The sequence below is a fragment of the Bactrocera dorsalis genome, chromosome 2 (genome assembly GCF_023373825.1).
Source record: "Bactrocera dorsalis isolate Fly_Bdor chromosome 2, ASM2337382v1, whole genome shotgun sequence".
Lineage (NCBI taxonomy): Eukaryota > Metazoa > Arthropoda > Insecta > Diptera > Tephritidae > Bactrocera > Bactrocera dorsalis.
Window position 1 is genome coordinate 74,873,624 of NC_064304.1, and position 22,799 is coordinate 74,896,422.

The 22,799-nt window shown below is 35.5% G+C and overlaps 1 protein-coding gene across 1 annotated transcript; it reads left to right on the forward strand.

Annotated features, from left to right (window-relative positions):
- The first annotated feature begins 26 nt into the window (after positions 1 to 26).
- Positions 27 to 22,068, forward strand: LOC105221843 (survival of motor neuron-related-splicing factor 30). The gene is made up of 3 exons (XM_049450252.1): positions 27 to 195; positions 340 to 755; positions 21,736 to 22,068. The coding sequence occupies exons 1-3, from the start codon at positions 154 to 156 to the stop codon at positions 22,004 to 22,006; spliced, it is 729 nt and encodes a 242-aa protein (XP_049306209.1). The 5' UTR covers positions 27 to 153; the 3' UTR covers positions 22,007 to 22,068.
- The last annotated feature ends 731 nt before the right edge of the window (positions 22,069 to 22,799 follow it).

A 22,799-nucleotide genomic window follows, 5' to 3' on the forward strand; every position in this document is an offset into this window, starting at 1 on the left:
TTTTATTGCCAACCGAGGTACCTAGTAAGAGTTATGTTTGGCATTGTTTTGAAAGTCCATACACGGTGTACCTATGAAAGTTAAATCTAAAGTAGGGTATTAGTAAAAGAGTTTTTGACTATATGTTATAAAAGTTCTACATATCCTCTTGAAATGGCTGATGATCTTCAAAATTATAAATTGCAGTTGCAGCAGGTAAAACACTTTGGTAATGAGCTGATACAAATGCTTAAAATTTAATAATATATATTTCTTAATATTGTAATTTGTCCGAATTAATTATTTAGTCAAGACTATATATTTATTTTTCTTAATCTTGTAATTTTCTCCTAATTACAGGTTGAGGCTGGACTGCTTACTGATCCTGCAAATATCGAATTGTTAAAATTAAAGGAAGGACTTCTGGAAGTAATTGAATTAACTAATGATCTTATTAAAACTCAGTTTGAAGAACAGAAAAAATCTTTATATGTTGAACCCGTATCCGGAGTTAACATATCCGAATATTACGATGAAATTGAAGCTGCTCTGATAGAGGCAGAAAAATTGGTAACAGCACCACAAAACTGGAAAGTAGGAGATAAATGCCAAGCGAGATGGATAGAGGATGGTAAATACTACGATGCAATTATAGAAGACATTAGTAGCGAAGGCGAAGTCAGTGTAGTGTTTGATACTTATCAAAATAGGGCAACTACTACAGTAAGCGAATTACGGGATTGTACAACCCGAAATGAAGTTTTTCCTTCGGCAAGGTGAGTTGAGTAAATAACGGAAACAGTTAGAGTGCTAAGATTTAGAATAACACCCCTTGATTTCGAGGTAAAAAGTGTGATTAGAGGAAGGGCAAAATTCCGATTTCTTTGGCGCTGCGATCTGAAGGTACAGCTGGAAAGATATATAGTTAAAGCTACCGCAAGGACTTAGTGTAATCGACTAAGATTCAAAAAATCCAAAATGTTTCAGTGCATTGTATATACATATACATATAATTAATTGAATCTATTAATGATACAATGGGATCCTTTTCTTGTTTTTGAATAGATCGCCGCCACATACATATATTCGACGATGACGTCGGCGAAGTTGGCGGTGTGATTATAATTGGCTTTGTAAAAGAAACGTTTCACTACGCGCCATTGCGACTCAATTCACTGCCTATGAACACCATCTTCGGAACCGAAAGGGTTGGTGTCGTCACTGTGATTCACTTTTTGGTGGACGTACCCAAAATTTGGTAATGCGTCATATGCCCGCCAGCAGTCCGTCCGAACTATGCTTCCTTCAGCCACGTGCTTCTGGATCAATGGAATTAAAATGTCCGCCTTTCGAAGATTGTCAGGACATACTTCGAGGCGTATGTCCTTGCTACCATCTTCAATCATCCCAAGAACCCAGTGTTATTAGAGTTAAATTCATTGTATAAGGAAATAGTATTACCTTTGTTGTACTTTCGCCGCCCAAATTTATTCTCGGCGATGTGAACAATTTTTCCCGGACCATCAATTTTTCCTTATTCATATTGGTGGTCCAACTGGTATATTACCACGGCCTCTCGGCAATAGCTATACCAGTCTGATATTGTTGCAGATGACGAAGTTTTCACGTCATTTGTATAGTCTCCGCGCAATATTTCTTCGCGGGACATACGACACGCAAAGCAGTAGATCAAAAATTACATCCGAAGGACACTGATGCGGACATTTTCAAACCATGTCCCGATGGTTACTGAAACACGTGGCTTTTTTGTGCACGTGCCCCTGTAGCACACAAAATACCCAAATTTGCCCCCTTTCCAAATAGTCTTTGGAACCTTGTTCATGCGTGCACAGCTCGGTGCCAACACACATAAAGCTCCACTTAACCCGTGTGGACCGCGTTCCTAAAGAATATATTCCAATATTAGAATATCTTATTATTTATTATTATTACTCACCATTTGCAATTTCGCACATTGTTTTATAATATTTTTTATTTTTAATAATGCCGAATAACACCGAAAACGTATTTTGCATAACGCCAAATTTTTAAATACGGGTAAACATATGAAAAGTACCGTTATGCTTCCCAGCACACATATGTATTAGATGGTATATTGAACGGTTAAGAAATATCAAGTCTTATTTTGTTTTATACTTAAATTTGTAAAATAATGCTTCATCTGGATTTCCTCCACAGTATTTTAGCATTTCATTCCTTTCTGCATTGGCGGCCTTCGGCCGCGCTTTAAAAGAATAGCCCTGGTCGGTGTATCAAATTTTTTCGCATAGAACTCCTTAATAACCCTGACTGGTCCAACACTTGCTTCGCCATCCACAGTATTTTAGCATTGAACACCTTTTCGCATTCACTTAATACATTTATTGCTAAGTGGGTTTAATTTATTCCCTTTTGTTCGTGCTTTCTCGGTAATTTGACAGTTCAAATTAGGCAGTCATTTTGGTTTTTCGCATTATTGAACTCAATGCAGAAAAAGGTGTATTTTATTTAAAGATTTACAAAGAAATTAACAATCAAAAGTAATTAAAAACATTACTAGCGGTTTTTATAATTCATAAGTAATATACATATGTGCGTGAAAATGTATCCATAATTGGTTTGGTACAATGCACAACAAATGAAAATACACTAGCATATATTTAGAAATTTGCAAAAAAAAAAAAGCATTTTTTAAAGTGAATTTGTGGAAAAATTTTTGAACCGATTTTTATAAAATATGTTTTAAAATAAAGTTCGATAATTTAAGCATACATGCGTGTTTAAAATTTTCAATTTGGTTCTCTCGTTTAGGTACAGTGAGCCAAAATTAACCGGCGCGATATTAAACTCAACCCTATTTTAATCTCGAATGCTATTCTAAATCTCAACATTTACATTTTTAATTTTTTATCCCCAAAAGCTTCACTAAATCATGCCTAACATTTGTTTTGTATTAAATGGTGCAAAATTATCTTAAATTGAATATGAAGATCGGTACATAGATAGTTAATAATAAGGTATTGCACTGCGATTTAGGGTTATTGTGCCTTCTCCTTCATCATATATGGTCACCTAGGTCCAGCATCCTGAATAATTCCAAGAGCCTACTGGGCGCTACTGAGGTAATGTGATCCCTGTCCAGGTAGATGAAACTTAGGCCCTTAAACCTGCTTCTGCAAATTGCTAGACAATCCAGTTGCACCCTCCCAGGAGCAACTTGGCCGTGCACATTCCTGCTGTCTGATGTCAATGCAATTCTCTCCCCATTTTCCACACGCTCTTTTACTGGAAGCAATTTAACCTCATACGTTGATATCGCCTTTAGTGCCATTTGACTGTCGCTAAGAATGGCGATACGATGGTTGCGGTGGAGATTGAGTTCTGCGCACTGATTTATAGCAAAGACTTCTGCTTGAAAACGCCCCATTGATATGGATAGTTTAGTATGCGGTCCAGCAATGCATTCTAGAGTTTTTGAGACGTCAGTGTACCACTGGATAGTGCTGCCTCTCAACAGTATATTGAACGTGGAGTTATTCCACTCCGCCTTACTGCCGATAGAAACTAAAATTCTTTGTAAAGTTAGTCTTCTTTGCTACGCCGTCTAGCATGGTATGTTTCGTCTCTAGATCTTATTCTCCAGTGCTTTGATCACACTTGCGTGAGACGCATTATCAAAAACTCCTTCGTTGTCAAAAAAGACGCATATCGCAACCTCGCCATTATCCAGCGAATTCTGGAGTTCAGCCGTGAGTTGGTACAGAGCAGTGTTAGTAGATTTGTCAGCGCCTCCGGTCTTATATGGTCGTCCGCAATATTTTCCATTCATTTTAGCATGAAGGATGTGAAATTATTTGGCCGGAATGATTTGGAAAGCGAGTTGTCCCTCCTACCTACCTTGGATATGAAGATTACCTTCGCTATTCTCCATGGTTCTGATATACGCCATCGCAAGGCTATCCCCCATCAGTCCTACTAGGTGTGGCAAGAGATTTTGCATACCTTGTTGCAAAAGAGCTGGAAAGATCCCGTCCGTCCCTGGTGACTTACACATAGTTCGAGAAGGAGGCCAGTACTCACTTATTAGGGTCTGCAATGAGCATATTTCTTGCAGTCATCCAATCCAGACGATCTGGCCTACTTCTAAAGTCCCATTGGTGGACTTAGGTCAACGTGAATTGTCTCCGGAAAATGCGCTTGCACTTGCCCTGTTCTCTGCGCTAGTCGTATAGATCCCATTCTGTCTTTTAATGGATAATACTGTATCTGTCTTGCCTCTAGACAAAGCCTTGTGCAGTCTGGCTGCCTCAGGGCAGCTTGTTATAGGTTATTAGGTGCTACCTATATTCCTTCCAGTTGCCCGTGAGCTTGGCTTTATTAAAAAGCCTGTGTACTGTTTGTTGCTGTGGCATTCTATCCTGGAAAGGACTCCGCTGCAAGGACGAAGTTAGAACCTACCCTGTCCTTCATCTGCACCGCAACTACATATATCCGGCTTTAGAAACTGAAATACAAAAGAAATCTAAATCCCTTCTAACCACTACAGGTCTCTGGCTAGATAGATCCCAAATTACCTTGTTATATTTTGAATTCATGCCTTTTACCTTTCCTCTAAAGACCGACGGTTTCTGGATCAGAAGGATAACCAGGCCATCCGGGTCGAACCCACTCGGGATGATAGCCGAGGCTGCCGTCTCTTGGTGCAGGCTCACCTGGTCAACAATGTAGGTGCTAGAGGTCACAGAATTGGCTCGATCAGAGACACGTCGTCGTCACCAACCACGAGCTCCTGAGTGGAGGGCAGCATCCCTTCTTGCTCACTGGGAGACTAGTCCCGCTTTCCCTCAACGACAGCGGCAGTCGCAACCTGTTCAGCTGAGTTTATGCCGCAGTGAGTCGGTTCCTCGTCCACCTGGATCTTTTGTTCCTGGCTGTTCTTAGGCGGTGCTGTGGGCCTCCAAGGCCGCGTAACCACCTTAATAAATCGATAGTTCGGACGGAATCCCCTTTTGCCAATTAGGATGTCATCCATATAATGCAGCTCCGTTTCCACTCGTCTTTGGATTTCTGCCATGAGTCCATTAAACACAGCTGTTGCATTCTTTAGACCAAACGTCATCCGTCAGTTGTGATAAAAGCAGTTTATTTCCGACTATCGGGTGCCATTTCGATCTGATAGTACCCACTATTCAAATCGAGTGACGAAAAGTATGGGAAACGTTTTGCTTCATGTCGCCGTTTTTCAATATTCGGGACTCGAAAATTTTCTTTCTTTGTCATCTTATTAATTCGTCGGTAAGGGGCCATCCATAAATTACACCACACGAATTTAAGGACTTTTTAACCCCACCCCCCGTCCTTGTCACAAGTTCTCACATTTTGAACTAGCCCCCCCTTTCGTGACGTCACACATTTTTCAATTTTGTGGATTTATCAAAAAATAAAAAAAAAATAAAGTTATTTTATTTATTCTTATATTTATTGAATAATCTTTAATAAAAATAACATTTAGTTAAATATTAAAGTACAGACACAACGAATGACTAGTCAAGAAATAATAGATACTTAATTATGCTAATTAAAAATACAAAAATTAATCATCTTGTGTCCATGGACTTTTGACCCACTCCTTTATATCATTTATTACTGGTAAATCAGGCACTTCATTTTCGTTCTTAATTTGGATGTCAGGAACATCTTTCGTATCAACATCGTCTTCTTCCATCCATAAAACATCGTCATCATTCACTAAACAGAGAATCTCTCGGACACGTCTAGCCGCAATTCTTTGAGGACGAATTTTCGCGATAGGTATCAGCTCTTGTTTTTTATGTGATTCTTTGTGTTGATTGGTGGCTTTATATGAAGAAAAATATAGGCCACATATGCTACACGATCTTTTAAATAAGTATGACTCGACACTAGGGCAATAGCTATCATATGGAACTTGTTTCAGATGGGATGATGCGTGGAGATTTAATAATATCTGTAGTAATAATGGAGCAAACTTAGCGCCGTTATCATCACTCCCTGTGACTCCATAACCTTCTGATGTCTGTTTAATTAACAGAGGTGGTGGTAAAAATTGTTCTTTTAATAATTTACAAAGACTACAACGTTTTAACCGCAACATGCAATCGTTTCACATTTAACTATCAAATCATGATTTAATAGTACACCAGTAAATTCGCGACTGAGAGGTGCCATGCGTCGTTCAACTCTGTTAAATGCACTCCTTCCTGGGGCATTTGTAGCTATATAAATTGCATCTAATGGAAATCTTTAAAATGTTGTAAAGCTGAAACTATAACGCGGTAGACAATTTTGTAACTTTGATTAAAATTATAATATAAAATAATATAAAGTACGATTCGCAGAAGAGCCCCAATATTTACAAATTTATTGTAACGAACCCTGGACATGGCGAGTATACCTCACCAAATTATACTCGTAAGAAGCAGGGGCAGTAAAAAGCTTTGTTACAACTTAAGTATTAAAAAACAAAGATTGTGTTTATAAATGTTAAATATTTTTTTGTTTACCTATAAATTTCACGTTTGTACATCACAAATTTTGAAATGTGATGTCACAAAGCTTTTGAATGCTTCTACAACGGCTCCCATGATGCTTTGTCGCAATTGTACAATTACTGCTAATGCAAGTTATAAGATTTGCCGAGGAAATACTGGGTAATAGTAGTAGTATATATGGCTGCATAAAATTTCCATAATATATTATCAAATATATTTAATAGTTTTTACGACAATTGTTCGGGTTTTTAATAAAATATTTGCATCTTACTTGACACTTCAAATCATTTACGATGCTTCAAATTTTTCTTCGAATGGCGATTCAATTGCGGCAATTTTTAACGGATTCATTGTCAATATTCTTACACATTCAAAAATTTCGTATGATGAATGTTGCTACTCTTACAATAGAGTTTTCCATTTCAAGACAAAAAGTTACTTATTGTATTGGTATAAGAGATGAAACTTTACAAATGTATTTGTGAATTGGTTACCCCCGTCGTGTAGGGTTATAGTTTTGTTCACCTAACGGTTGTACGTATCATCTAAATCCAAGCGAGATAGATATAGGGTTATATATGTATATATAAATGATCAAGATGACGAGAAAAATTTAAATCTGGTTGACTGTTTGTCTGTCCGTCCGTCCGTGCAAGCTGTAACTTGAGTAAAAATTGAGATATCTCGATGAAATTTAGTTCAAAAAAAATTTCAAGTACGTAAATGAGCGTGATCGGACAACTGCCACGCCCACAAATCGCCATTAACCGAAAACTTATAAAGTGCCATAACTACGTCTAAATTAGCATAAAAAGGTGTAATTTGGTACAGAGGATCGCAGAAGCAAGGGGGACCTGTGGGAAAATTTTTTTTTTTAAATGTGGGAGTGGCCCCGCCCTCTAACAAGTTTAATGTACATATCTCCTCAACCACTTGAGCTATAACAACCAAATTTTCTGAGTACAAATCTGCTCACTCCCCATATAACGGCGCGATAAATCAATAATTAAATACGCCGGAGACATTAAATGGTATAAGATAGCTTTATAGGAGTTGCTGTGAAAATTGAACTATGGGCGTGGCACTGCCCACTTTTTGGTGAAATCTCATATCTCGAGGCCCGTCCAACCGATTTCGACAAAATTTAGTGCGTGGCATTCTTCTTACATTGTTCCCATATAACACAATTTTAAATTCCACTTGATGCGTTCAGTTTCCAGTACGTAAATCAATAAGAAATTAATAAAACGGCATAAATTGGGCGAATCATGTCCTAAGTGGGTGTTACTTTATGACCAAAAATTGTTTAAATCCAATGAAAACTGTTCAAGCCCCTAGGTACCGAATATTTAGAAACCGGTACCTATGGTTGACTTTTGATCAAAAGTGTCGCTCAAAGTGTGATATATGTTGGATTGTCAAAAAGTCTTGCGGTATTTTTATTGAATTTTTTTTTTATTGAAATGAATTTTTGATGACTCATGCCCAGCTCTTGACCGATGCTACGGCTGCTACTATGCCGATCTCTTTCGACCAATTCAGCGCGACAGGCCTTCCGGAGCGTGGCGCATCTTCGACCACCTCTACACCAGAAAGAAAACGTTGAAACCATCGTTGTGCGGTGGAAATGGAAACTGTATCGGGTCCATAAACTGCACAAATTTTATTGGCGGCTTGTGATGCATTTTTGCCTTTATCGTAGTAGTACAGTTAAATATGCTGTATTTTCTCTTTATTTTGCTCCATGTTTGCGACGCTATAGCTCACGAACGACAATCAATCAAACAAGTGTTGGCGCGGGAAATGAGCTTTCCAAAAAGGTATAGCAACGAATAAAACTATAATAACTAAAACGATGCGACGAATAAAACTAAAACTACGCGCTTTCAGCGCCAACTAGCGAAAATACCGCAAGACTTTTTTGACAACCCAATATATAAGTGAAATTAAGGGATAGTCCTTCTCCTATAATAAAATGTCTGTATGTCAAAAATGGGTTGAATCAGACCAATACTTCCCCTAGCCCCTAGTTAGTGAATTTGTACAGCATATATCGGCCAATATGTGAATCATTCCTATGAAAATAAGAAATCGTGTCTTATTCACAACGGTAAAAGTGTTTGTATTATCCATACAGGGTTTGTCCGCAAAGTAATAGGACTGATTTTCTCCCGCCGCGACTGTAGTACTTCAGAGCGTGCGCGCACCGACTGGATTCGGTAGAGGGCGTTCCTAACTAACGAACGAGCGGCTGGGCAATTGTCTCCGAATACCTTCCGCATTTTCGTGCGACGTGTTTCTGTGAGTGGTGCAAACCGAAAATGCAGCGTTCGTTAAAGCAGAGGTACGCGATTAAATTATATGTGAAACTCGGTAAATCTGCGACAGAGATGTTTGATATAATCAAGCAAGCTTACCCAGATGTTTTAGAAAGAAGTGGTGTGTTTTGGTGACACCTAGGCTTTTTGGAGGGCCGGGAAGAGGTCGCTGATGAAAACCGGAAGAATGAGCAAATTCAAAGTGAAAACGATGCTCATTGTCCTTCTTGACATCAAAGACATCGTCCACCAAGAATTTGTTCCTGCTGGACAAATCGTCATGACGCTTTCTATGCTTGAAAATCGCGCTGGCAGCGCTGAATCGACGCAGAAAAAACCTATTTTGAAAGTTTTTAAAGAATTGTGACGTTTGGTTCAATAAATTTTACTTATTACTTTCCGGACAAACCCGGTAAGTTTTATTCTTTTTCTCATGTATTTTCTGTTTATACTTTGATAATTTTGTATTATTTACAATTGGTTTTTAGTTATCACTCCAAAAACGTATTGGTTGAAATCTTTGAAAATTTTATTTTTGAATCATAAATGGTTGATTTTGGGTTACCGACTCAATAATCCGATCCTGTAAAAAAAAACAAATATTTGACCAAGTTTTTTACAGATGAAGTCTATCAAAAAATTTATGATGAAACAAATTTGTAAGAGACATAAACTAATGGAACGAAGTTAAAATGTTATGTGACTAAAATTAAAAGTATGTTTGTATATTACTTTCTTGCTGTAGTAAATATTCCAACATTACGCATGGTATGGGTAGAGAATTTTACACAGGTCTTTGCCAATAATTGTTTTCAAAGTAAAAAAAATACAAAAATAGAATTCAATGAAATTCTCCACGAAGAATTTCAAACCGTAGATGAAAAAATGATTGAATATAAAGATTATTAGGTCAGCATTGCTTGAAACAAAATATGTCAAATAAGCTTCATAAGTGGAACTTCAAAACATATAATTTGGCATTGTCTATGATTTTATGCTTTACATTTAAAATAATGTACTGCTGTGATCAAATTGAATTTTGTCCACTTCATTTCCTTCAAAGTGATCCCCTCCCGCTGCAATACACTTATGCCAAAGAATTTTCCAGTCATCACAGCATTTGGAAAAATCGTCCGTCGTGGTGGCAATCACGCCTTTTCGATTCAGTTTTTATATCCTCAATTGAGTCAAAACGGTGTCCTCGGTGTGGTTATGTGAATTTGCTGAATAGCCAGAAGTTACACGAAGGTATTAGAAATCAGGAGAATGCGGTGGTTGTGGCACGATATTAATTGAAAATGTGGCGAAATGATCACGAATAACCAATGTAGTATGAGATGGTACATTATCGAACTTCTTTGTTTGACATAAGTCAAACAGTTAGGTATTTTTTTCACCACTTAAATATTGTAATGGATTTCTCGATAAGTCGTCTGCCTTGTAATGCACTCTTGAGTTCGATTACTGGATTGTTAAATAAAAGTCCCAATTTAATGATTATTAACTTATCTTTATTTCTAATTCCAACTTAACGCTTTAATATTCATTATCTAAACTTGCTTATAGCCCTGACAGACGACAGCGCTTATTTGCATTACATTTACTTGCGCATTTGACGTATGTAAATGCACAAGAATTTCGTGCAATTATTGCTTTTAAAAAATACAAAAATTCCTATTAATAATTTCTCTAGTTCATTTTTAGTTCACTTTTTTTTTAATAAATAAACAAATTTCATGATCGTCACCATAAAATTTCAATGCGTTGCTTAATGCGTATTAATTTTGCTCATCTGTCAGGGCTATTATATCTCAATTGCCCTTTACCCGGCAGTACTTCAACTAGAACTGTGTCTGCTACACAATTCGGCAGTCCTTATATAGTAGTTCTTTAACAAAACTTCGTCACTCGAACATTCTGGCAACTACGAATTTCTTTTTCTTGCAATTTATCGTTGATTCGATTGTGTTCTATCATCCGCGTTCGCCGCAATATTATTAAATTAATTTTTATTTACTTGCAAAATATCACTACTTAACACTTCTAAATGCTTAAGCAAGTTTTGCTAAAAATTGAAGTCAAACTTGCGAAAATCACAAAAGACGGCTTAATTTTGGGTGCGTAATGATACAAAGTCAAACTACATAACTTTTCGCTAACTCAGGAAGGCTATGTTCACACATAATTTTTTTAATTTAGGGCCGTGTTCATAAAAAAAGGCGTAGTAAAATTTACCCCACCTTACCCTACACCAAGGACGTTCAAATTTTCATTAATTCATATTTATATCACGAGTACCAAAAGTTAAAATTAACATCAACAAAAATCACATAAATTTAAAGTAAGACGTTTTCGCTCATAACTATGGAATGATACATTTTTAATGCTAAAAAGTACATCTTCATATCAATTGTCTTAACATTTTGTTAAATAAAACAATTCCGAAGTAACCGAACATTTTAAATTCTCGCAATTTGCAAAGCTCAAAGACAGGGAAATATTTTTAGATGTTGTATAGCTTTTTGTACTAAAGGAAGTTGCGGAGAAATTCAACATTATTTATCCAAGCAGAATGGCATAGACCAATTCGTTTCATATTTAACACTAAAAATTTTTATTAAAAATACCACACACATATTTTTAGCATTAAATTATAGCACAGGGATTGTCTGGAAAGTAAAAGTACTGAGTCGGTTTAAACAAATTATTGAACCACGTACCTCGTGAAGGCGAACCTGATTTACATCCCTCAATCTATAATGCATTCAACATTATACTTTCACGTAATTTAAGACATTTACCGCGTTGATCGATATATATAATAGGGGCCTGCGAATATTCGAAATTTCGAATTATTCGACGCGAATCGAACCGAATTATTCGATTCGAGATTCGACCCGAGTATTCGCATTATTCGAACTATTCGAATTACTCGAACTATTCGAATTACTCGAACTATTCGAATAGTTCGAATAATTTTAATATTTGACTATTTGCATGATTTTTTAATTAGCGCCAGTAGTATCTGAATCTCTGTCATGCATCTGACGTACATTTGTCATTTTAGTTTAAAATTTTCAAAAAATCAAACGTTGGTTATTTTTTTTTTAATTAAATAAATGTCTTCCAATAATTCTGAAGAGGAAAGTGTGATTTTGGAAGTGGAACCTGAAATTGGTGTGGGAAGTAATAATGAGGTTGTGTCTTCAACACATCGGAGTCCTGCTTGGACTTTTTTTAAGCCCAATACTGAAGGATACCGAAAAGCAATATGCAATACTTGCTCGAAAGTATTAAAATTACCAACATGTATGATACTTTTTTCTGACTTATATACACATATATATCTATACTAATTAATCATTATGTTTTTCTAGCTACTACGTCACCTATGTTAAAGCATTTATATTCGACGCGAATTATTCGATCCGAGATTCGACCCGTATATTCGCATTATTCGAATAGTTCGAATAATTCGAATAGTTGGAACTATTCGAAATATTCGAGATTTGACTCGAATATCGAACCGAATCCAAGGATTCGATTCGACTCGAATCAAACTGGATTCGCATACCCCTAATATATAATATAAATTCTACCAGAATTTTAAAAACCTATGTTAGGTAAATAGGAGCTAAGGGTAGTATTGACCTTATTAGATAAATTTCAGACATAAGGTTACAATGCTATTAGAGAAAGAAACTACCCCTATTTCCTTATTTCCACATTTTAATCCTTCCACACATAACGGGTAAAGTCAACCGGAAGTTTGAAAATTTCTATACACTACTAGCTGACACCGCAGGCGTGAACCATATTTTACGTCAAATTATGAGTTTTGAAATGAAAAGAAAGTTAAATTCATATTGTATTGAAATTAATTTATTTGCGATTTTTCTACATTTTTTCAATGTAACGCAGCTTGATAAACCACATTTTTTGGTTTATGTTCCGGTGTGTAAATGTACAGAGAAGAAGGCTTTCCAACTCTTGACTACGCCAAGTATATCTGGCCTTGAGAAAAACAAGATTTATGCCACACACTTCTTGTGTCCTGTTGATTGTCATTGCAAATGCAATTTTAGCTGGAAATTGAATACGTTTGAACTGAATTGGCAAATCGTTGGAACTCAAAGTAATTCGTCGAATTAATCATTCTGCACCCTTGTATTCGATAGCTGCGTCACAATCAGTCGGTATCCATTACACGGTTTCGGCGCATGAAAATTGCGAAACATAGTAATGACTGATCCAACTTTGAGACGCAATTGATGCGGTGGCATACCAAGTAATTGACGCGGATTTGACGACTAATATGTCGAAATGATCATCGCGAAAAGTGTGCGAACTTCAGTGGCATGCGAAGTAGCTATCATTCATAACCATTTCTTCGACGATGCATTCCATGTATAATATCAAAGCATTTCCGAATAGAACAATGTTCTCGCAAACGGATCACTGACGCAAGTTGAGGAAAAACTCGTCAATGTCAATTTTATTGTTGGCGGTGTTACCTCTGGCTGTACTGTATTCTCTGGTTGAAATACATTCTTTGGTCTTCTCCATTCTGCGAGATGCATAACAGTCGAAAAACGTTCATGAATTTACTCATTTGATACTTGCTGATCTCATTTCGTTTAAGACCAATAACCACCATATTGCTTTCTTTGGTGATGTACTTGCAAACGTATTTGATCCATTTGTTCAACGTCTGGTGAGCGACGCGGATACAGTGGATATCCATCATTTACAGTTTGCGTTTCCGAAAGAAAAACACATGGATAGTGTTTCGTGCATTTATTGTCAGACATGCAAACCGAAGTGGGATTGTGGTGTCCACAAGGTCCATGAACCATATTGGTTTTTACCACTTCGTATAATTCTGGATCTACCCCTGGATTAGGAATTTTCGCAAAAATGATTTAATCAAATTGATTTGGTGTAACCACCATCCAGCATCCAAAGAAGAATGTGTGCGTGCGACAAACCTACTTTTTGGCATTCAACAGTGTACATCCAGCATCTAACAGCAGCATACAAGGTCTGTCGCAAAAGAAACAGAACTTTTTAAATATAACTGTTTCTGGTGGCGCCACCTATTGGTGGGTATATGAAATTAAAAGTTTGATCTCTTGTTGACATTTCGTAAAACTTTTAAAACAATTGGATAACTACAATCGATGTTATCGATCAAAAAGTGATTGGAGCTTTTGGTCATCGGTCGTAAAATGCATTTTGAACAATGAGCAAATATTAAATTTTGTTTTAATTTTGGGAAAACGTTTACTGAAACATTTCAAATTATTAAAAAAGTTTATGGTGTTCAGTGCCTATCCCGTAGTAATGTGCATGAGTGGTTTATGCGATTCCAAGAAGGTAGGAGGACGGGAGCCACCACCGAAAAAAGACCGTCTGGCGCCTGTTGCACGATAATGCGCCGTGTCATCGGTCGACGCTTGTCACTGATTTTTTGACAAAAAACTCCATATTATTAATCACTCACCCTACTCACTTGATCTGGCACCCTGTGATTTTTACCTATTTGGAAAACTTCATTTGCCCATGAAAAGACACTGGTTTCAGGACATTTCAGCTATCCAAAAGGCGACGACCGATATTCTCAAGACCATTCTGAAAAATGACCTTAAACACTCATTTGAAATGCTAATTGACCGGGCTAAACGCTGTATCGAAGCACAAGGAAACTACTTTGAATAAATAAATATAACTTTCGTAAAATATTAATATATACATACGTTGCTTCAAGATAAAGTTCATCAAAAATCGTAGTTGGTTGAAAAGTCGTGCTGTGACATCGTGACGATCATGCTTATTGATCGCGATTCATTAATTCCGCAATCTAGAGCCATTTTGTGAGTACTCGGTCATACGCTTTGGGCTGCCAATGTACGAGTATGCTGAAGGCAAAAAAAATTTCAATATGTAATTGATCACTTCGTATGAAACACACATAAAGTTTTCACTGAATAATTTTCAAAAATTTACCTTTTGAATAGCCGAAATAAAGAAAGCAAACAACTGAAATTGAAGGATTCAAATAATTTACAAATAAATTAATTGGAAAACAAAACAAAAAAAAATGGAATGGAAAAGTCTCGTTTTGAAAATTCATGCAACAGTTTAGTCGACTACAGCGAACAGACAAAAAACCAACTTATTTTTTATATAAGATTATTAAAAAAATGTATCCCTAAAATTCAATATATAGGTTTTAGTGATATTTTCAGTAAAAAAATCAGCTCTGGGCTCTGTTCCACTTTTTCGGTTTCTGGTTGAATAAAAAGCAATGGCACGATTTTGATTATTTTAGGACCTGAGACACCACACCTCAGGCCCACTATTTATCCAAGGTTTAATACTCATAATTTTATTGATGCTTGTATTATATTTTATAAAGTGAAAAATTCATATGGAATTTATATATGAGTAGTAGACGTGGTTTCAGACAAGGCGACTGTCTTTCGTGCGACTTTTTACCCTTGGAGAAAATAATTCGTGCTGCAGAACTAAATAGAGAGGTACTATCTCTATAAGAGTGTCCAGCTGCTTGTTGTACACCGATGAATCTCTCTTTCAGAGCCTTACAAACACAGAGCTTATTTTCACAATAAGTGCAGTTTGATTTTTGTGCATTTTCTATTCACAGTTTGAATATATATTTTCCAGTCGCTGACTATAATTTAGCAACTTTAATTATGGAACCATCAACATCGGGTATTTATAAAGATTCATTTACATTCACTTTGTGCCTAATTGTGATTTTCACATTTTGGTCGTTTTTTTTTTCGGAAACCTACCTTAATAAGTTTATTTTCCTACAGTTTAAGTTTTAAAAAATGGAAAAGTTAGTGAGCCCGGCATGATCGGCCGGAAATTTTTTAATTATCCTGTAATATGTATATTTATGTACTTAATTGAAAAAAAAATTGTGCGGATGTTTTGCGTTTTGGCATTTGCTCGCATTTATGTATGTGCCTATGTACTACCTTTTGTTGTAGTTTAGTTCGAAGCTTTTTTTTTGCTTTGTTTTGATTATTTGTTTGTCAAACCTCAACTACAAGTACAAATGTGAACTGCATTGATCTTTATTATTTTAGTTGTAAATCGTCAAATAGAATCCAGTGTTGCCATACTATCTTAATTTTATAATCTTTTAGTTGTTGATTTAACTTTTCATTTAAGGTGTTAGTTAAAAAAAAAATGTTTGTCAATCGGAGGGAGCTCATTCCAAAAATAACTTGTTGTGAAAAAATCTCAATTGATAAAAAGTTTATTTTTTTTAAAAAATGAATTGGAAAAACAAACAAAATTTCAGCAAGTGACTAAAGAAGAATTGAATAAAACATTGAACCGCCTGAAGTCTGAATTTAAACTTCGTTGGAACAAATCGTACCGAAAAATAGACGTTTTTAATGAAATTAATGAAACATGGCTGGATTGCTCAATTTGTTTTATGAAAAATTCAAGCCAAAAAGGTGGTCGGCCTGAGAGATCTTTTGAAGAAAGCTCAGAGCTTACCAAACGAATGAAAACAAAAGATTTGAGGGAATCTACGCCAGTTGATGTCCTGAGTTATGCTACTCAAATGAAATTAAGGGAAGGGGTAAAGTGAAGGCATCAAAACTTTTGATGAAAAGCTTATCTCAGAATTATAATAGCGCAAATACATGTTCAAAATTTTCATCAGGCCATTACGAAAGTACTTGTTTGTCAGGTGAAGATGCTTTGGCTGTCGTGGTAGATGCCAAGTTGACAAGGAATCAGTACAATATAATAAGATTGGCTGCTCGGGATAAATTTCCTTCCTATAAAGTAATAACGGAAGAAAAAAAGAAATGTTATCCTTCCAAAGAACACATCAAGGCAACTAATACGCTTGTCTGTGCAACTTTACAATCCTTACTGGACCACACAATATGTCGTCTGATTATTGCACAGAGGACTGTAATAAAAAGATTGCATAATTGTGTAAAAGATTGCACAATAGATTAATAACTGTAACCAGCGGACATGAAATAAATGTTGAAAAGTTCACGAAGTATTGCCAAGACACTGCTAGGTACTTTGTGGATAAACACCCTTGGTATCGTATGCATCCAACAATGCATAAGTTTTTAATACATGGCCCTGAAATAATTTCTCACGCTTTACTATCAATCGGCCAATTATCGAAAGAAGCACAAGAGGCTTGCAACAAGGATTTTAAAAGATATCGCGAACACCATTCAAGAAAATGCGGCCGTGTGGAAACTAATATTGACATATTCAATTCATTTATGCTAAGGTCTGATCCGGTAATAAGTTCAAAGAGAAAATTCAAAAGAACTAATAACCAAAAGTTACCAACTGAAGTATTGGAATTATTGATATGTCCACTTATTCATAATAACGATGAAGAATATGATGATATTTACGATGATGACGGTCAACAAAACGAAAATTGGTCTAGTGATGAAAGTAGCAATATAAATATATATCGCTCATTTGCTGCAAGACCGGTATAAATCAAAAAACGTGACTTTTGAGTTAATGCTGCAGAATTGTTCGTTATATGATACTTCATGTTGAGTGAAAAATTCATATGAATACCTCTTATATGCTCCGCTTGAGAAGAGGTGTAAGGTTGGAGTCACCGTGTAAGGTTGTAGTCAGTCGAAAACTTTAAACGCGTTTTCTGGAGAATCGATTTTTTTGACTTATGCCGGTCTTGCAGCAAATGAGCGATATATAAAATAAGGCAGTCGCCACCAATCACTATATGAACGGTTCAGGTAAATCTGATACAGTCTAAAAACTTCGGTTGTAAGCGCAATATTCTGAAATTTGGTACACATACTTACTTTACTAAGATGAATCAGGCTACCAATTTCCAACTTCCTAGCTTAAGTCGTTTAGTTGATGCCAACTTTTAGGGCATTCTGCCCCAATGTGCGACTGTTTGTTTGATGACAGGAGATATTTCGTCTTGCCCTCGTTCACTGCCAGATCGATTTGCGTTGCTTCCTTGTTCAGTCTGGAGAGAGCAGAAGCATATAATTAATTGCTTATAACTATTTTTGAAGAAAAATTAATTGAAAAATGGCGGCTACACAGCGTTCTCCCTAGGATTTTTTCGGGAGCCACGGCCGGACACACAGCTCCTGTAATTTTTTTATTTTAATAAGTTGTTGAACGGTTTCCGCTTGTAAATAGCACTAGCTACAGAAGTACGTAGGAGTTTTTCGATATTTCGGGCATTTAAAGGGACAAGTAACAATTTGGCCTAAAATTTTTTTCGAAATTTGTTAATAAAAAACAAACTATGCAAGACAAAAAAAATCCGTACTTCTGTAGATAATGCATTTCTGAAAATGTTGTCAAAATTTCAAGTGAATCGGTTGTAAGTTGGGTTATATTTCCGGCCAACTTGAAAAAAACAGTTTTGAGATAAACGCGTTTAAAGTTTTGAGTGGGCTCCCTGCCGAACGAACGGCCTTCGACTAGATAACGAAAATGGGGCATTTAGAATTTTTTCCCTGTCATAATCTCTCGGGATAACGGCGGGGTGCAATAGCGCCTTGTGAAATAAGGCCTTTATTTCAAAAAAGGCTTTATTACACTTCGAAAGAGAAATAAAGCCTTTATGAAAATTTACCCAATTGTGCAATAAAGCCTTATTTTTTTTTTTATTAAACATAAATGACAACCAACTACCGATATGATTGGGGTTATCACGAAGATTTGATTTCCGGCTGTGCGTCCGCCCCCGCTCCCATCCGCGTCAGCCGGTTCGTGCGTCCGCCCACATCCGCGCCGCCGCCCACGGCCATCCACCGGACCATTTTCAAGATTTTAAGTAAATAATTGAAGAACACACGTGCATAATTTTTTATATTTATGATTTATTGTGATCAAAATTGTACTATTTTATATTAAATAGAACACATTTTTCATAAAAACTAAACAACATATAATTATGTCTTCCTTGTTATTGTAACACAATAACATCGTCATCTTAATTCCCTGAATAGTTTTAATTTTTTTTTTCGTTTTTGATACTCTTGTTACACTGGTAAATTTTTTGTTTTTGTTGTTGTTGATAACAGCATTTCGTTTACTAAACTGTGTTATAATGTCGTGTTCAGTCATTTGTTAAACCACGTGTGTTGTTCAATTTATTCTTCAAAATCGTGAAAATGGAAAGTGATGATATGCTTGTTTATAATATAATTCCGGGTTTGAGGAAAACCAGCAAATCATTACATATTCCAACAGAGGGACAAATTTATAAATTTAAATATTCTCAAACTAATACAAAATGTTATAATTGTTATCAAAATGGATGTCCCGTCAATATTGCCGTGGATTTGAACAATGCAATACATTGCTGTAAAACAAATAAAAACCTAGTGCACAACCATGAGGCCCAAAATGAATTTATAAAGAAATTAAGTTTAATTAATTCTATTAAATTCGAATGCGCTAATAGAATGTCATTGAAAAGATCAAGTGTTCGTCAAGTGTATGATGAGAATTGCAAAAAGGCTAAAGAGTCTGCTCATTTGGTTGAATTTGGGAAAATGCGAAGGCAATTAATAAACATAAAATCGGAAGCCTTGCCAAAAGCACCTCAAAATTTTCATGACAATTTCAATTTTTGAAGACCCAGAAATTAGCAAGAATTATACAAATTCAAAATATGACAATGATTTGCCATTCTATCGTGGTACGGTGATTGAAGAGGATTTCGGTTACTCAATTTCATTACGTCATTATTCATCACGTCATTATTTAAAGATGGGACTTTTGGTGTAGTACCGATAAGTAGTTCCAATAGCTTTAAACAGCTGCTAATATTTCATATTGCTCATAATGAACATGTAAGTATATTTTTTTTAAATATTGTTGCGGTAAAATTAATATTTGTACATTTTTTTTTAGACATTTCCTTTTATCTACATTTTAATGTCAAACAAATCTTTGAATGTACTACAATACATCCAAAGTAATATTTTTGACATGAAGCCCACAACATTCACCACGGATTTTGAGTATGGCTTAAGAAAAGCATTGTCACAGATTTATCCACAAACAAAATTAAAGACATGTTGGTTTCATTTTACACAAGCTGTTCGAAGGAATGCTTCAAAACTTCCTAAGTTCATGTCGAAATTAAATAAAGATAATGATGCGAAACAATTGTTTCGCAAATTTCTAATATTACCGCTGTTAAAACCGGACGATATATTATTTGGATATCTAAATCTGAAAAATCAGGCTTTGAGTTATAATTTAAACAGCATTTTTGAACAATTCATAGCATATTTCGAGAGACAGTGGATTAAAAAGGTATATTCCATAAAATATTTAACACTCCCGTTTTAAGAAATAACATATGTATGTACATATATGACTTCTTTCTTTTTGGGAAGGCGCATCAAAATTCTCCGTTTGTTACGAATCCATTAAAACTACAAGCTTAATAGAATCGTTCCATGGGCAATTGGATAAATACCTTTCGAAAAACGGAAGTTTTTATAAATTCATAGGCCATTTACTAGATGTAGATGTGACAAAATCAATTGATTTTAAAAAATCATTGGACGGCAGTATTTCAATATGTGTAGCAAAATTAAAAAGGCAAAAAACGCCAGAAAATTTGATTAAAACTACCTTAAGAAATTTGGAAAATGGTATAATCAGTGTGAACGACTGTCTTAACCAGTTAAGTTATAACTTATGTATATAATGAGGTGTCTTTGAACGCGATTCTGGAGCAAGATAGTATAACGACGACGACAGGTTGAGAATGATGAGGTTGATCCAATAATTGATACCTTACCATCTGTCCTGCCTTGCACCATTGAAAATACTTTGACATGCATTATTTGTTATGAAAAACAAAGAAATATATTGTTATTGCCATGTAGTCATTTTAAGATTTGCAGTGATTGTTATGAAAAATTGGAAAAGGAATTCTGTGTCAACTTTATGTCCAGTGTGTCGGACCATTGTTCAAGAAGCCAAAAACATTTTTGTCTAATTTTCTTTCGTTTATTTTGATTTGGGGTTCTTTTTTTGAATTATTAATATTCCATTAATTTTTCTTAATATGAACATTTTTTGTAGAATTATTAATGTTCTATTAACTTTGGTTAACGTGAAATTTGTGTGTAACTATTCAATAAAATACAAAAAGAATTAGAATATTATTGTTTCATTAAAAAAAAATGAAAGGGCAATAAGGCCTTTAAGGCTCTAATTCTCTTTCGAAGTGTAATAAAGCCTTTTTTGAAATAAAGGCCTTATTTCACTTTCAATAGTGTAATAAGGCCTTAAAGGCCTCATTTCACAAGGCGCTATTGCACCCTGCCCGGGATAACATTTATGAGACCATAATGTATCATTTGAAAAAAAAAAATCAATTTTCTGAAAATTCTAGAGTGGCCTAACCCCTTAATCTAACTATGGCGACTGCTACATGTTCAACATCTCTTGATCGAGATGGTTTTTTTATTCTTTTGAAATTAACTAAAATAAATAATAATAGTTCACAGTCCATATTACTAAATATATAAATATTGAACACATTTTATGAAAAATTAAAAATAATTTTTCATTTGTTTTTCATTTTAATCATTAAATCTATAAATATTTGCCGTATTTTTTTATAAAAACTGATTTTCTTCCAGGAGAAAAAATAGCCAAACAAAATTTTTCTTCGATTTTCTTGCGAAAATTTGTGGAAACATGTTCGAAAATTAAAGCGAAAACTTTTTAAAAATATTTCCTTCAAAAACACGATTTTTCTCGAATAATTAATGTTAATTATTCCTTATATATTTTCCTTTATTAACCTCTTTATAGTATAATAATTTAATTTTGTTAATTAAAATATTTATTTTCAGACGGCATCATCCTAATCAAAAGGAATATTTGAAAAAACGAAAACAAAAAAAATTGCAAAGGTTCAAGGAATTAGAGGAAGAGCGAGAATATGACAAAAAGAAATGGCTTAATTTCACAAGCAAGAATCTGAAGAAGCCAGGAATGAAAGTTAAGAGTATATTTGCGTCTCCTGATACTGTCACAGGGCGCGTCGGCATTGGAACTTGTGGTGTTTCGGGAAAAGGAATGACCGACTATACGGTTGGGGAGAAATATCGTAAAGGTTTCTAAGTTTAATTTGTTGAGATGATGATAATGCAAATAAAAATAAATAAGTTTTGATCATGTTTCTAGTAAGATTGTATGATTATAAGAAATAATAACAACATGTATTGCTATGTGTCGTTGTTGTAGTAGGAATTGTTCTTATGTCAATCTTTCCTAAAAAGTCGCTGTTCATATTTTTGGAAGATGTTGTTCTTGTAACAAATATTTAAACCCTGTTTTGGGGAAAGCGCAAAATCAATTTCCATCCAAGTGTTTTACCGTAGGTCCCGGGAATGGGCTGTTTCGACGGTGCCAGACAATAAGGAAAGAGGTGTTAGGTAAGTTGGTTTGAATTGGTCTGCAAAGAGATAGTATGTGAAGAGTGGTCAGCGACAAGTTTGAGGACCTTGGTTACTATTTTACCCTTGTCTTGCTTAGATGCTTCAGCATCAACATGTCTATCTGGGCCAATAGATTTCGGTGAAGTTAGTGGTGTACAATCTTTTGGCATTTCCGTCACTTCTCTACAGACAGTTTCTGCTCAGTAGTTTCGCAGAAACCACCTCAGCAGTCACTTGCTTGGAGCGGAACCCCCACTTACGGAAATCGCGAGAACATTCCTCCAAAATGTCGGCAAACTCAGTATATGGACCAAAATTCGGAGTATTAACTTTAAACTCTGTTTTGCATCCCTAATGAAACCAACCAACTAATTAACTGTTGCGGCGAGGTTGGACCATTGGCAGAGAGACCCATGGCAACAACTCATTTTATTGTCGGTTGAAAGGTGCACTTTAAACTGCCGGCTAAAATTGGT